The sequence below is a fragment of the Ooceraea biroi genome, chromosome 1, assembly GCF_003672135.1.
Source record: "Ooceraea biroi isolate clonal line C1 chromosome 1, Obir_v5.4, whole genome shotgun sequence".
In the NCBI taxonomy this organism is placed as follows: Eukaryota; Metazoa; Arthropoda; class Insecta; order Hymenoptera; family Formicidae; genus Ooceraea; species Ooceraea biroi.
In genome coordinates, this window is record NC_039506.1 from 16,569,925 (window position 1) to 16,587,105 (window position 17,181).

Consider the following 17,181-nt stretch of genomic DNA (forward strand, 5'->3'; position numbering starts at 1 on the left):
TTGAGATTACCCTTCTTCTCCCCAGCCCGCCCCTCCCGCCTCTCCCCCTCGCCCTTACCCCGTGATCGCCCCGCGCTACCAACGGGGGTGCATAAGGCTCCCGTGGGCCCGCAGCAAAAGTACGCCAGGCATGCCGCGGCCACGTGGGACACGTGGATTCGGGTCCCGCGCCCAATCTCACTCACAGCACACACTGGGCCGACTCGTCCGATAGAATGTGCCTTCAGTGTTGATTTTATACGAAAAAAATACTAAAATTATACAAAGGGGCCCGACATAGACCGAACGCCCACCCAAAGCCTGACTGGTGCTCGCCCGCTGCCCGTTTATTTCATCCTCTAAGCCGGCTACGCACACACGCATACAGATACAGATACAGATCCATGAGATCGTACACGTACGCGCGCGTACGAGGGACGATCGTCGTCGAGAGGACCGCCACTGTCAATCCAGCCACCCTCCTCAAGATCAACAACATCGTTGTGTGGGCACGACGAATTGACGAGACGATGACGATGACGAAGCGCCTAGCGCGGTCATCGGGGGAGACTAGATACCCTCTAATATCTTCGGTACACTTTGGCGCGCGAACTTGGCCACAAGTTCGTCGATTACTGTAACTCGTATCGGGACCATGCGTAAAACATATATCAAATCGACGTAGTGACGTTCTGTTGTTAATCTCCAGCTGCAAAAGTACACACCCGAAGCACACGGGTGAGCGCGCAGCCACGCGCGTTTCCGGGCGGATCCGCGCGCGATACCACGATGCCTCGACCTCGCGTTGGCGCGCTGGCAATTAGGCGCTGGGCGCTAAACGAGGCCACGGCTATCCCATGGGCATTATCGTCCTTTGCGTGACACGCGTACGCTTAATAAGATACCTCCGAGACTAGGAGCACAAGCTGTGCCGCACACTGTAACGCATGTATCGCGACGTATGAAAGCTTCGCGCGCGCCTCGCCCGGAAACACGCCCCACACGCATCCTCGGAAGTGTCCGTCCTCTTGACAACGCTCGCAACGAGACGGTATTATCGCAGAGAAACGGAGAAGCAGAAGAACGACGCGTCCACGAAGTGACGAAGACGTTTACACACGAAAGTACACGCACATACACATACCATGCACATACAGGTATACGTACACACTCATGCACACACGCGCTACCTATCCACACCCTACGAAAATCTTTTAGTTTGTGCAAGGAGTTCGGAACGCTGCTATGCACCGATAACACACACGTGTATTGATTAAATGCAATTACTATGCGATAAGTATAATTACATAATATATATGTGTACTATGGTCTCTCCCACTCCCCATCAAAGTAATCCGCATGTCGGCGTGGTCGATCTTGCGGCGATCGACGATCGCCGAGAGAATCGGCGCGCTGCAACGCTCCGATCCGGGGCAGGATGCACCGGAGTGGACGGCGCGTCGTTCGGGATCAGGCGAGGCGATCGTGTCCGACTCTCGCGATCGCCGCGCCGCCAAGATCGACGCTGCTGGCGCTGCCCACACTCACCGTTCCCCGAGATCCCTTAAAACTTCCCAAATACAAGCGTAGAATTTAACCACATTAACTATGAATGACGAGAGCTACGTAAGAGCTAACTAACTAACTACAATTAAACTTACTTAATTATTAACAATTAAACAAACAGTAAAGCAGTATAAACAGTAAACGCCCAGTAACCATTGAATTGTGTGTCGACAACTACATAACTAACTACCTACCGTATATCGAAGTAATAGCCGTATGTAAAAGGAAAGAAAAAAAACTTGTATTCTACCAGTTGTATCAGCCAGTCCAGTTCTAATAAGCAAGCGATTAAAAGTAACCCGATACCCGGTTTTAAGTCCCGCTCATTCCCCAACCCACCCATCCTCTCCCGTCCCTCCTCGCCGCCCCCATCGATCCCGAACCACCCCGACCCCTCTTTAGTGGATCATCCGATTCCCTGCCCTCTCCCGTTCTCTTTGTCCACGACAATTGTCCCTACCCAATTGCCAACTTGCCGCGAGATCCAGCCCATCTATGGATCCGATCGCGAGCCGTCACTACGAGATCCCTAATCCCCCTCCGCCCCCTCCATCCGACCGAATTTCCGTAATCGAATCCTCCGTGGTATAATCCAGTCAATATAAAAGGGAAACCCGCCGGATAACCGTATTTACCATTAGTGTTTTTGGTAGACAGACTTATAATGAAAACGACTTCGTTTATGATTGTACGCACACGTGTGGGGAGACCATGTAACTTTAGCTCCGCCGCTCATTGAAGGCCGTCCAAGCGCCCGCGATCGGCGAGCCGCGCCGGACGAGCTCGACGCGCCCGCTCGACGATCGGCCTCGGGACCCCGCCACCGTCGTGGGGCCCACTTCGCCGTCCTCGCGCGCAAGCACGTGGTGCCCCGACGCCGAGCCGTCGATCGGCGTGTCCCCCCTCCCCCCCGCGACGACCACGTCCTCGAGCACCGATCGCGAACGCGGACGCGCAAACGCCCCGAAATAACAACCACCAGCTGGTGTTAGCAGCTAGCGCCCCTCTCGACCCCCAACCCCGTAACCAATTGTCCCTCGACGTGTCCTCTCTTCTCCATCCTCCTCGAGCCAATCCACCGAAAACACCAACTATCCTCCCAGTCCTCCTCCGCCCTCGCCCCGCTCCCCCTAAACCCCTTATCCAATCGCAACCCCTCGATTCCCTACGTGTTGTATTATCCGTTATTTTCGATATAATATTATATATAGTATACTAATGATATTTAATGATAATACGACGATGATAAGAATGGGAGACGTTTGGTCACACACTAATAGGACACCACACGGATTACGCCATCCCCCACACGACCATTCGATCGACACGATGGGACAGGGACATTTTACACGAGACACACGTATATACATTGGCACACGCATACGCATACGTACACACAGTACAGATACCAGCAGTAATAGACAGACGTAACAGCAGAAATAAAAAAACAATTGATAAACAGAACACTAGTTGCCGTGCAGTTTGTGAACAAAAAAAAACATAATAATGATAACCACCGACCTACCCGCGGGTCCGCTTCGTTCTTGCCCCGTGAGACTGGGTCGCGCGTTCTCCGCGCGCGCGACGTACAACACACACGGAGGAGACGATCGTTCCCAAAAGAACGAGCTTACGAAGCAATCGTAAAAATCGTCTCGCCGAATCTCCTCGCATCCGAGGGTACACACACACACATACACACGGTATCCGGACGAGTCAACGATACGATGATCGTTACGAGGAGACGCGCGCGACTCGGGCTCACCGACCGGGGCTGAATCTGCCTCAAAGCGTAGCTGAACATTTTTGTACAGGACTTAAACGAGATGCAATTAACTGGATGTAAAATCTTGAGTTACAGAGCAGCACTATACATACCACACAGATGATGTATATATTTTTACGTTACAGAATATGCCTGCGCTTAACACAGACAAGCGCCATAAGACTGGTTCTCATTTCCCATGACAATGCGTATATACATGCCACCTAAACTTAAACAAGAAAAAGACCCTATATTGTAATGATAAAACTTAATGATATTTGTATACAGTATACCGCCTGGTACCGCCGCGACACGGCTACCAGTTTAAACACACACACGCCATGGTCAACGAGACTGGGGCCCGCCCGCTTGCAACACGGTGAAAATCACGATGAGACTTGCGGATTCGGGAGATCGGCCCGCGGAACGGGATCGGAGAGTCGGACGGGAGCACGGAAGAGGATCCCTCGATCTTCTCTCCCTCTCCCCGGTGGCTCGCTGGTGAAAATCAAAACGATCGATCGATCGATGCGCGTCCCCCCCGATGCGCGGGCCGAGCGACCTGTCGAATCGACGCGGCGCGATCCGCCGCGCTGAGATCAAACAGAAGGGCGTAAGTGGATGGTCGAGCAACAAGAATTGGCCCTCGAATTCGCGATAACCCGTGCGTTTTACACACCGTGGAAATTAACATCCTGATTTTCTCATTAGGCCGTTATGCCCACCGAGCTCTATTAAAAACTCGTGCCGAGGAACCAAAAGCGAGGAAACACGAAAACGAAAAAAACAACACCGAGACGGAGAGATGCAGGTGAACAGCCGGCACCGTCGTCAGCTGTTTGCGAGGAACGGGATGCAAAAGACGAACGAACAGCCCAGGGAGTGTTGCTTGCGGGTACCCCGACAGAAGCATAACGCGGGTAGGAGTTTCTAAACAAGAATTCTCGACGTGTCCGAGTGGCGACTGCGCGACTCGGCTCGCGGGAAGGTCCTAATTTTCCAAAAAAAAAAAAACAAAGTTAAGAATAATGAACACTAAATCCATACTCCCGAGACTCGTCGGCGTTGGCGCGATCGGACGATCGGGCGAACGGGACGGCTTCGAAGCGTGCCGCACGACGCGATCGACGCCACTCCATCGACGAGAAATAAATAAAAAAGAAAAAAAAAGAGCAAAAGTACGGGCCTAAACGACGAGAGTACGGTAACTCCCGCGATTCAGCGCGCGAACGATCCTCCTCGAGGAACGCTCTCGGTCGCCGATTGGCCGATCCGCGTGCCGATGGCCGACGTGCCGGGAGATATTCACGACACACGTTTGAGTTGCAGTGCAAGCGAACATCTGTAGAGCCATATACGTATAGTATGTTGTTGTATCTTAAATGATGAAAATGATGACAATTAAACGTAGTAAGTGTACATTTTTATAAAGGTCGCGGTTGCATTTCGAAAGACGAAAAAGAAAAAAAAGAAATACGTTAGATGCGGCAGACAAAAATAAAGGGGCGACATATTCGTAGCAAGGAATCATGATAATAATATTAATTTGAGGAAAAAAAAAAGCGAAAACGAGAGAAAGGGAAAAAGAGCGAGAGATTTAAATAGGTGATCGTGAGCGCGTGACAGTGAGTGCGAAAGAGGGAGCGAAAGCGTATTACGAGAGCGAATTACGAGTAGAATACGGCGCGTGACCGCAAGAGAGTGATAGAGAGTGAGCGCGATGGTACACGAGCGAGAGATGAGCTGAGGAAGGCGAGAGAGAAAGAGAGAGAGAGAGAGAAATGACGAAATGTCGAGCGGGGTTGAATATCCTACTGTCGCGATTGGCGGCCTGGTCACCGGCGATCCCGTCCGTAACGGATGCAGGTTTAGATGTGTAAAAAAGTGAATTTAAAAAGAAAGAATATCAACTTTATCTATCCTCTCATGGTTTCTAGGATGTTCTAAAGAAGTTATTGTAAAAAGACAAGATGAAAGATCTATTATAGGGGAGGAAACGAGTGAGCGAGTGCGTTGGGAATTGGGCGGGTCTTGACGAGCGTTTTGCGGGAGTGTGTACTTTTTGGGGGTAGCTGTGTGCGCGAGAGCTCGACGAACACGTCGAGAGAAAATTTATTGTACATTTTCGGGAACGTTTTGGTCGCCCGGTGACCGCGCCTCGATCTCGATGCAAGCTCGGAACTGCGGAGGTGCCAAGAAGGTGGTAATTGCGCCGCGCAGGGAGACATCGGTGATCCACGGATCACGCGGGGGTTGTACTCGTTGCCATTATGAATGAATGATCGCGCGCGCGCGCGTGCGTGCGTAATCACAAATTGTAAATGTCTCTCCTCGTGGTGGCGTCCAAAGTCACGCAAGCCGAAACTTCCTCTTCGGTTCACAAAGTTGACGTTCGCGGAATTTTTCGGAAGAAGAAGAAGATGACGATGAAAAAGAGGGAAAGTCGCAGGGACGATATCGTAAAACGTTGAAAAAAGCAACTGGCAAAAACGGTCCTTGCATCACTCGCGCTTGCATCATTGCTTGGCGCTCCCGTTCGTTCCGAGCTGAAACACGCTTGTTTCGATTTCGAAATCGCGATTATGTCTTTTTATATATTTTTGGCAAAGATACCATTTAAGTATCATAAAGAAGAAAAAAAGAGTTAGCGCAAGAAGTACACGAAAATGATGAAAGACCGATAGAATATCGGAAGCGTATCACTTCCAGGATTTGGAAAAAAAATTTCGTCAGATCGAAAGTTTACGGTGACGAAAGATAGGGTGGTAGGAAAAGAGCGAGAGAGCAAGAGAGAGTGAGAAAGTAAAACAGAAAGTGTATGTGTGTGTGTATCAGTGTGAGAGAGAGAAAGAGAGTGAGCACATGTGAACACAAGGGTGCGAGAGAAAGAGGGGGAGAGAACGGGACAAGAAAACGGTGGTAAAATAATATTTAAATATTCGTATCAAAACAAAAAATGTGTAGGGCCTCGAACTACTGGCGACCGAATGAAACAAGAGAGATACGAAAAGATGCGAAACGATAGCAAAGGAGAGAAAGAGAGAGGCCGAACTACTAAAAATATTTATAATATATGGCTACAAGTACAAATTACTTCGACTACTGAGCGTAGGTGTATTGATGTGTGAACAAAATTTGGTTGGCCGATGACCGTTTTTGAAACCATCATACTGCGTATCAAAGTATGTAAAATTTATTGAATAAACGCTAGCGTATTATGATATAATGTAATCTAATAATGTAATATTGTAATGACGAGTCTAAATGATGATGTTACCTTGAGGTTTAGGAGCGCGCGTGAGAGTGCACGTGAATGAAAAAAAGAGAGGACAAAAGAGATTATTGTGCATACGAAAACAAAAAAAATGATGACAAATTACACCTTTATAACGATTATCGGTATGATTACGATTATTATTGCGATTAACTATCGTCAGTCACCCGTCTACTACTTATTATTGACATTGTTCGTTGACGGTTTCGTCCAATCCCCTCCCCCATAACTATGTACATTACGTTATCTCCTACCCTATCGTGATTATGATTGTCACCGTTGTCATTATTACGGCGATTGATTGCATTGATTGTACGTACATACGATGCGTGACAGCGAAACGATGTATAAGTTGTTCACAATTTCGAGACACATATACGTTCTTGGCAAACTATACAAAAAACGAAGAGATCGACTCGAGCGCTTAAAGTGAGGAGACATTCAGATTGACTGATGCGTGGGTGCGTGATTGCGCATATAAGCGAGACAGTTTGAATTGCGGCGAGCAAGTGGTACGAAAGGGAATGCCACGCGAGACGAGAGAAACGGAAAAAGTGTCAAGAGAGATGAGTAGCGTGCAAATGTGCGTGCGCGAGTGCGTGCAAGACTGCGTCTGCGAGAGTAAGAGTAAAAGGGAGAGAGAAAGAGAGAGAAAAAGAGCGCGCGCGCGAGTGCGAGTGAGAGAGAAAGAGCGATTGAGATCGGTGAAGAGTGTGCGAGCGACGAAAGTTAGCGAGGGAGAAAATTCACACGGTAAAATTATTCGCACGGGTGAGAAATCGTCCGATGGTCTGCGCGGCGCGTGAAACGCACACGAAAACGTGCGCAAAACCGATAAGAGTCACCCACTCGGCGATGAAGAAAAAGAAACGTAGGTCTAAGGGCAATAGCACGAGGCTATTTTCCGAATCAAAGCGAAGATGAAGAAAAATTCCTATAAACTCGCCCGCATCCGGCAGCGACGCGCTTTCCGCGCCTCACGAAATTCTATTTTTGTAAGCATATTTCTATAAAGGTATACTAACGATACGGCAAAATTTATTATTCCTAGTGTGGTGAAAATGAAAATTGAACGTTTAGATTTCGTTAGTATAGTGTAAAGATGAAAAAAAATTAATGATGTCTAGGTCCTATTCGTGTACTTAAAGGTGAACTATAAGGAGAATAAAATTATATCGTCGGCGGCGTCGTAGGTTGTAAAATTGTACATAAATTATTGCAAGAGGAGGCGCAGTGAGTCGCATCGCTGGCTCGTGCTGCGTGGCTAGTTTTCCTTATATATCTTTGGCTAAATAAAAGGCGGAAACACGCACGTAAAAGAGAGAGAGAGAGAGCGAGAGAGAAAGAGAGAGAGAGAGAGCACGCGAGAGAGAGAGTGAGAGAGTGAGAGAGAGCTAGGCACCTCTTTTTCGACACGGGAGTCAAAATTTGCATTCTCTCGCCGCGAAAGGCCGTCAGACGTACCCCGGACGTTCCTAGATATATATCGTGGCCATAAAACGAAGAGTGGTTCGAGACTATTTCGTCGCGAATCGGACCTAAAAAGAGTATTAAACGGAGTGATAGAGAAAGTGAGCACGAAAGAGAGGACGGGAGCGAGCATGAGAAAGAGAGAACGCAAGAGAGAGAAAGGGAACGAGAGAAAGAGAGAACGATCGCCCTCCCTTCTCAAAGCCCGAGAGTGAATTCGACGACGATGCACTGCCGCTTTTTGAAGCAAAGAAAAACAAAAAATAATATATATAAATATAAATATATTATATTATATATAGATAGATAGATAGATAGAGGCACCAAAAATGGCAGACATGGCGGAAATCGTGCGAAATTCCGCGCGCGGCTGGATGAAACGCGGAGGGCGCCTCGTGCGAATTTCTTACGTTTGGAATCACGATTTCAGTTCTGCACCCCTCGCGACCAATAGTCTGAACGTTTCGTTTGTTCCTTGTTTCTAGACGAGCGGCGCCTTTTCTCTGGAACGCGTTAAACGTCACGTATGATTTTCCACTTTTTCACTGCGACACCACAAAGTATTTTCAGAGACGATTCACGATTCACAGATAGAGATCGAGCGAAAGCGAGAATGAGAGATAGTGAAAGAAAGAGAAAGAGTGAGAGAGCGAGAGAAGATGCGAATCGGCGAGATGCAAAGAAGGAGAGATCGGTGCAAGGGGAGGGCTAGCGAAGGAGACGAGAGAAAAAGGGTGGACAATAGAAACACGCGTGCGAGGGTGGAAACTATCGACTACCAACCCCGAAGACGCGAGATCGAAGGCGAAACGATCGCGAGTTCGACCGTTCGATTTCGCGCAGTTTCCTTCCGCGGAGTCGGGTTTAATTCGCGTAGAGATGCGCGAATCGAGCATCGGCGATTTCGAAGTAGGCGAGCGCACGTGAAACGTTGTAGGAAGCAAGACCAGAAGGGAGAGAAAGGTGGGCGGAAAGAACGTGTGCGTGTGTGTGCGCGCGTACGTGTGGCGTAAGGCACGAAAGGAGCGCGAAAGGGCGAGGAGAGAAAGGGCGTGAAAAAGGTACGAGCGAAAGGTACGCGAGTGAGATGACGAGAGTGATCAGAGAGAAGCGAGAAAGAGAGAGAGAGAGAAGACACAAGAGTATCGTAGTACACGGAGACACGCACATGTACACACGCGCAAACACATGGAACTGCATACAGATACATACACGCGACATATATTGAAAACACAAAGACACGCAATATTATATATATACGACTCCATAGATGATGGCGCGGCACACTCACATAGTGTCTCTCGGATTGTTCCACAAAACTTTTCATTCGAGTTTGCTTCAAGAAATCTTCTGTTTTCTAATGTATGACGTGTTGTTGTCGATATATAAAATAAACTTAATAAAAAAAATAAATATCATGCGGTATATGTCTGGCAACCTTTATTCGTGCATATCCCTTCGTGCGGCCGTCCGCGATTTCCTCCACATTTCGCATTCCCAACATACGCGGATCGCCTATTTCCGTCGTGAGAAAGACGTATTTATATACCCCAAGGGCAGTACACGATCCATCGATAAAAGACAAGAGAGCAACAAAGTTCTACTTTGATCCATTTGGCCGACCTGAAGACGGGAGTACCTGCTGGTGAGGCAGTCTCCTCGACTTAGCACCCTCCGAGGCAATCTCGCGTACTATTTCTCACAATTACGCCAACGGCTTTTGATAGCTACACGTGTGTGAAATTTCAATGCAAAAAAACGTTCGAAAGGGCAATCAGAACGGGTGCCCGATCGGGATGTGCGCCATTCAACTTGCACCCATCTAAATCTCGCGAGCGTCCTATCGAGATTTCCGATAAAAATACCGTAGCATTTTTTTTTCGCCAACCAACTTTTCCCTGGTGAAAGCTTGCACGAGGGACAGCGAGTCAATTTTTTCGAAGCATATTTTATCCGTGATCAACGGCTCTGCCGCAGTTCCCCCCCGTCACGTCTGACAAGATATTTTAGCGTCGTCTATGTATTATAAAACGATTCCGCAGCTACCTTGTATTGAGAAATCCGAGGAATCTATTATAAACCGCCTGAATCTGCCTTTATGGCACAGAAAGGTAAGGGTAAAATCGCGCGTTTCCGATTAAACTACGTAACACGTGGCACGAACGTTCTTACGCATAAGTCTTGCTCGACACCGTCTTGCCATACTTTGAGAACGTTTGCGCGGGCGAGCGTGCCTTAGATCGTCGCTCGGAGAAAATGCTAATGACGAAAAGCTAATGAAACGCATGCAGGAGGGAGGACCCTCTCAAACGCGAAAGGACGTTCTGGCTGAAAAGCTCGAGCCGTTGCTCCGGTCTTCCGAGAGACGGAGTAACCGAGAACCACCCTGAAGCATGTAAATTCGCTTACGCATCTCCAAGGGCCATCCACCCTACGAACAAACAGCCCGCGCGAGAAAGAGAGACTTTATCCGGCGCGCTTCATTAGACCCTTAATGAAATTTCAACACTTTAACGCCCCGGCGAACCGAGAAACATATAACCAGTGAACTCGTTTTCACGCCTGGCTGCCACGTATCTTCGCCGTGGGCTCTCTCGGGTCCTTCGAGTTTCCTCCATCCCTCACGGAGCATCTCGTCTCGGAAGGAAAACAAGGGTAGAAACAACCCCTTACCCCTCTAAGAGGATGATCGTGCACCCAAGACGTGCGTGAGTGGTTGCTGCTTCAGCTCGCGAGTGGCGATCCTGCAGCAGGCTGACCGAAACTGCTGGTCAGGCGATGGCGATAAACTATTGCGAATGCCGACCGAGCAACACAAATAACGTAGAATGATAACCAAACAGGAATTCTCGGATATTCTGCAGTTACCATTACACAGGCTCGATTTTCACAACTCCGACTTACGGTCACTAATCTTTAGTTTGCAAAATATCCGCTACGAGCCTCCACTGTTTTTTATTGAAAGTAGTACGTAGTAAAAATCAAAGTAGTAATACGACAAAGTTAAATTAAATCATAAGTAAATTGAATTAATTTCTGTTTTCAAGTAATACAACTGAAGAATCAGTCAAAAATTTGTGATTTCCAAGTAATTATATTTCGAATTATATTTCCAACGAGTGATAAGATTGTTTTATGGGCAGAAGTTTATGCAGGGGTCATGTAATATTATTGGCTGTCAGTAGTCTAAGAGATTTAAAAATTATTTTCTTTTTTCGAAATGCTGTCGAAAACCAAAATCTCAAGGGAAACTGAATCTTTCTTGAGAGTCTTGAGGACTTAATGAATGAATTGGCTGTGAATATTCTTTACACGTAATAGGGGTAGATAATGTATGCATAAGTGCACTTTGGTAAACACTTGGAACTTATTATGCAAGAGCCTTTAACTCATAATACAGCGCAGCAGCAGCAGCTTAAGTCGCAAAGTACAAGATGCACGCGTATGAAGAGAGAACAGGGAAAAAATGCTAGGAAGGCTACTTTCATACATATTTGCATAAGTGGCTGTATCGAAAATTTGATAGGGGGGATAAAAGAAGCACTTTTCAAACATCCCATCTTGTCTTGGCTAGCGTTTCAGACAATCTCTTTAATCAGTATTAGAAATGTAATCTTTCAGACTTGGTTTTTCTTAATAATCAAGGAAGCACTGAGAGTGACAGCCACTTTAATCTGTATCTTATTAATTACAATAAATATTAATTTACTTTATTAATTACAATAAGTTTTATTCCTTTGAAACGTTTTCTCCGATTCCTTGTAACTCTCCTATCGCAAGAAGTATTAATTTAATGTGAGCATTGGTCATGGCAATCGCTTTTCGCAAATTAGCAACTTGTCGTTCTAGCAACTTGCTCCGTACATTTATAAACGTGAGGGCTTCATCCAACGTGAATTCGACATAAATCCCTAAACCGATATTCAATAAGATCTCTGAAACATCTGTAACGTGTGCTTGCATAAAAAAGTTATGTCCAATATCGATCTTGGTATTAAAACCGGTTTTGTTCATATTCGTATTCTGGAATGTCGTTATCACTGATTGCAATTGCAAAAATTCGGCAATGTCAGCATTTTTCGCATCGAGCTTGTTTTCCAATTGTTTGAGATCTTCTTTTAACACCTCGTTCACAAACGTCTCAAACTGCACAACCTTTTGGTGAATTTGCGGCTCCATAATTAATTAGATTTTCGCTCTACAAGATAGGCAAATATTATATATAAATATTAAGAATATATACTTGTTATTATAAAACTATATACCCCCCGCAAAACAGTTGAATATACGATATTCTTTAGAGCGTCGAATTTTCAGGTTATGTCACAGAAGAATTCGACGAATGCACGAAATTCTACACGCAAATTTTATCGTAAATTTTATCTTGTACGATGATAGTATCACTTACTTCATTAAAGTCTTAGATTCCAGCTTATAAAATCGCGTTGCAAAATCTTTCTGACAAACATGTATACATTTTTCCATTACTTCGTGATCGTGTCAAACATTGTGCGACTCTCTTAGTTCGACGGGACTTTCAAGAAGCTCGAAACTGCAGTCAGCAGCTAAAGAAGATCCCTACTGCGTTTTGTCAAGAATTTTTAGCGACATGGAGTTATGAAGTTATTCTAATCGACTTTCAAGATCAGTGTTTGACTTTATTATTATGCCTATCTGTGATTGGGCGAATTAAAATTGAAACATTTTTGAACGAATACGATAACAAGCCAAACATATGTTTTATTAATCGATATCTCAAGACAAGAACTGGCCATTAACAGCATTTATCTATTAAAGTACACAATAATTTCAAGATTTATGGTCACATGTTACGTAGTTGTACGACGGTAGCTAGTGTGCATTTGCATAGTGGAGACTGATCACACACTATTCGCTTAGCGCAGCAGAGCGTGTAATAATTTCGTTCTGGACAGATAGTCGCCGCACTACAATTTAGAAAATTGCTAGTAGACAAAACGTAATCACGGTGCGCGCTGTTTGCGTCGCATTTATCGCGATTGTTTGTCAAAAGTAAAGCTGCCCGGTAGCATATAACACGACTTGTAAACGATAGGAAAATTCACGTACGAGCGCGAAACGTTACAAGACACAAGACCAGTTCTCTTTATCTCTCTTTAGTGTTTTTGTTCACGCTGTACTGATAGAATTGGGCATTGCCTATTTATCTGAAGCTATGGAAGTCAAGGTCAGCAACCTCATTATCACGAATCGCTCCGGTCGCATTGGCAGACGAGAAATAACTGCAATCCGGCTATTTTCGAGCGCTATCGCAAAGCCGGTAACGTCCAGTCGGGACTACCGACCGGGGGAAATTGCAGAGCCGAATGTATATGGCGCAGCACATCCGTACACTCGTTCATTTGATAAGAAAGGATCGCCCTTATAAAACGCCGTCCCACGAAAAATCGGCGTTTTCTAGAAGATCGTTACGGCGAGCCGCGATGCGGCATTAACTCGTTTTCGAGAACGCGACTGGGATCTTTTCGGCGCTCTCTACCGCCTTTTAGGGTGAATTCACACCTTGGCAGAATAGCGGGAAACAGAAAAGCAGAAGCCAATCAGAACTCGCGCTGGTAGTCGACAGTATGCACATTCTGCTTTTCTGCTTCTATCTTTCCGCCAACTGTCGACTATCCGCGCGAGTTCTGATTGGCTTTTGCTTTCTGCTATTCTGCCAAGGTGTGAATTCACCCTTATATTATCTGTAACGTGTCCTGCTTCTCGTGAATTTCACGAAGACGATGGCGTGCTAACCGACCAGGTAGCACAGTCGGTTGCTCAAGGCGGCGAATTAAACCTTTGACGCCCACCGGCAACTTTAGTTACCATGCACCGCATTAAGCACCGTGCACACATGGGAAACATCATCTCGATCTCAAGAATCGATCAAATGTAATACAAAGACGAACTTGGACCATGAATAGATCACATCTCAAACACGATGTGGGATGTTATCAGTCAATCGCAAGCGTAAAGACTAATTGTTTCCTCAAACATTTTTCCAAACATTGGGAATTGTGTATAATTATTGCGTTTGATTATTAATTTGTAACACAATCTTGTATACTAGGATAGTTATGTTATCAAACGTTTCAACTTGTACCTATAAAATTACTAAATTTAAGTCCACGATAACGAGTCCGTAGTATCAGAATTATTTATACCGCTTGCGCTAATGGATATTAATAACCAGTTAATATTGCCTAATGCGTCGAAAACAGTTCTTAAAGTTCACAAGAGCGATCCGTGCGGTGCGTACACACCTTTCTCTTATTTAATTCAGCTTTTACGCTTATATGCTATCTCACTGCCTGGTTCTTCTCCAGCTACTTGCTTATCCCGTTTACATCGTGTCTCTGCGAGTGCAGAGGCCTTTTTTTTATTTCCTTTCTTCCACAGGACGGTGTTTACTGCATTTTTCTCATCATGTCTGCTCACGCAACGCGATGCCGATCGTAGTTTAAAAACGTGGCGTGACATTTCGTTGCATGTGCTGCTTCTCCGAAGGATTTATGCAGATGAGGAATCTATATCACGTAATAGATATTTTGTATGCCAATTTTTTTCCGTGATCCGCGATGTGAAACTCCATCTTATTTTCATATTTTCATTTTTTTCATAATTTCATATTTCTTACGCTTACTTAAAGAAGTCAATAGTGTCAAAGTGGATCGGTCTGTAAATGTTTTTTATAGAGTTTTATCGACAAGAACTGCGTGGTCCATAAAAATCAAAACAAGTTGGCAAAACAAGTGACTTATTCATGGATACGCGGCATACAGAGCCGAGTTGTTTTTCCGTGCTTAATGTAAATTTATGCAGACGATATGCAAAATGTATTCCCCGGTATATAAATTGATAACGACCGGATGATTTTTATCAAGAATGTTGTAGAACTTTGCTGTGCATTCTTCGTGTTACAAGTCTCGGGATTCTCGAGAGCGAGAGTTTCTCATAGATTGTGCAAACATATTAAAATTGCCGGCGAATGTGCACGCCAATCAGCTTGAAAGGAAACGTTAAAATGCACAGGCGTATCTCGGAACTGATCGACGCAATTATGCATTCTCGCCGATTGCCGCTCGCGTGATTCGCAGTGAAGCGCATCAATCGTGATAATCGGACAATCGCGAATATACGTATCCCGCTGCACCTTGATCGCTCGATTTTAAAATGAGCGCATCTCTCGATGCGCCGTATGTAACTCGAGATTCCTTATCAGAGCGATTCGGCGGGCTCCGGCCAATCTGCCATGTGGCATCTTCCTTTTCGGGTTGATGTCCCCGACATGTCTCTGTTACCGTGCGGAACGGGCCGCGCTATCGTTGCAGAACACTTTTAACGGGCCTGCAAGTCGTATCCGGCTGGATACTTGACACTCGAGTAGCGTGCACGGTTCGATATCTTTTATCACGATTTGCTTTTGTTGCCCGTTTCTCGGCATACGAAACTTACCTTATTACCAACTTAATATCTCGTCCGTGCGACATGCTCGGCAACGCGCTGCCCACCTCCTCCCCTCGCCGCGCCGTTATTAAAAATTACAATGCATACATGTCACGTGACAAAGCCGTCGCCGCTCGAGCCTCTAACAGCGGAATTGAGACTTTACGGGATTCCGCGGAACTACTAATGCAACCATGCCATGCAGCGATATGCACCGTCCCGATAAACGCGAGTCCCAGTAAAGCTAAGGACGTCGACGTTGTTTCATCGACCGGCAGTTTCCCGGTGGGATTAGAGTCCCGAGTCCCGAACTCACGTATTTCGAGCCGGATCGACTATAGGAGATTTACGATCTTCCCGTAGAAACAATTCAGTGCAGTCGCGCTGGCATCTCCGGAACGCGTAAAATCCGTTTCCACCGCAACGACGGCTGCCGCGGTTCAATCAGTAAATTCAGCCACAAGTGGAGTACCAACCAACCAAGTGGTATCGCGTATCTGTCCTGTCCAAACGCTGACTATCGCACCGTGAATCCACTTCGCCGGCATTTTACGACCGTCCCCTCTCTTCCTCCTTCGCTCTTTCTACGTCTGCCAAACACGACACCCTCTCTGAAACCTTTTCCCTCCGACAATCGCGACGGCGATTTCCCCTTCGCCTCTCGCGATCAAAAACGGCGATAAAAAAGGAGAAATTATTACGATGAAATTTCGCGACTAATGAGGAAAATGCCTACAGGAATGAATGAGGGAAAGAGAAGAGAATTTTTTTAAATTACCGCGAGGAACAAACGTAGGGTTCTCACGTTTCTCGCCGGGTATTAGAACATTTCCCACTTTGAAACGAATACTTATAAAGATGATGATAAATGTGAATGTTTTTATCCCGTGCCACTACCACGCTAAACGGTCATTCGGAGGATTTATTACGCTCATAAAATGTAATAGTCTGTTGCACAATACGTGGTAAAGTTTCGCGGTAAAGAAATAACCGATTTTTAGTACCCGGCCAATAAAACGGAGTGTAAATTAGGTCGGAAAGAAAGACTCGCTGAAAGCGCTTCGCATTGTAAGGACGCTCTTTGCACTCGCGTTATCTAACGTTTTTCCCGATGCCGGTTGATACAGCCGAGATCCTCGAAACTGTTAATTTACTGCCTAATGGCGCCGATCGTAACGTAAATAACGCAACATGCGATATTCGACGAGCGAGTGCGCGTAAATGTTACAACTTGAAACAAAAATAAAACGTCGTGGAACCGAGATAGCCGGTATGTTTTATCTCTTCTTATCTGACCATTATAGTCGGCTACCCAGGTAAAAAGGATCGCATGGACGTGCGCGACACCGACCGTGCGTGCACTCCACGAAGGATATCAAACGCGCGAAAAGCTCGTATACACGTATCAAATCTTTTTTTCACTAGCCACTAGCTACGTTTTACGACTGCTGGTCGTTCCTGCGTGAACACGCGCTACGCGCACTCTCATTCCTATCTCGGCATGATTACGCCCGCATTCGGTTGTTCAGATTGTATTGTCCGCATGCACCTGTAGCGCGAGATTGCACGATGATTTTTTGAAATGCACCATCGATATTGGCCCTCCTAGAGGCTTCTCGACCGACTGCTCAGGCCTCAAAGAAGATAAAAGTTATTACAT

General features: G+C 46.1%; 1 protein-coding gene across 1 annotated transcript; it reads right to left on the bottom strand.

Moving 5' to 3' along the window:
• Positions 1 to 11,705: 11,705 nt before the first annotated feature.
• On the bottom strand, positions 11,706 to 12,605 carry LOC105274941 (protein UXT homolog). Its single transcript, XM_011331434.3, has 2 exons — positions 12,463 to 12,605; positions 11,706 to 12,252 (listed from the first exon to the last, which is right to left on the bottom strand). Exon 2 carries the CDS (start codon positions 12,231 to 12,233, stop codon positions 11,784 to 11,786), a length of 450 nt encoding a protein of 149 aa, XP_011329736.1. The 5' UTR covers positions 12,234 to 12,252; positions 12,463 to 12,605; the 3' UTR covers positions 11,706 to 11,783.
• Between the last annotated feature and the right edge of the window lie 4,576 nt (positions 12,606 to 17,181).

Excerpts from the sequence above, each read along its gene's own strand:
- LOC105274941 (XM_011331434.3), bottom strand. The coding sequence starts at position 12,233 with ATGGAGCCGCAAATTCACCAAAAGGTTGTGCAGTTTGAGACGTTTGTG.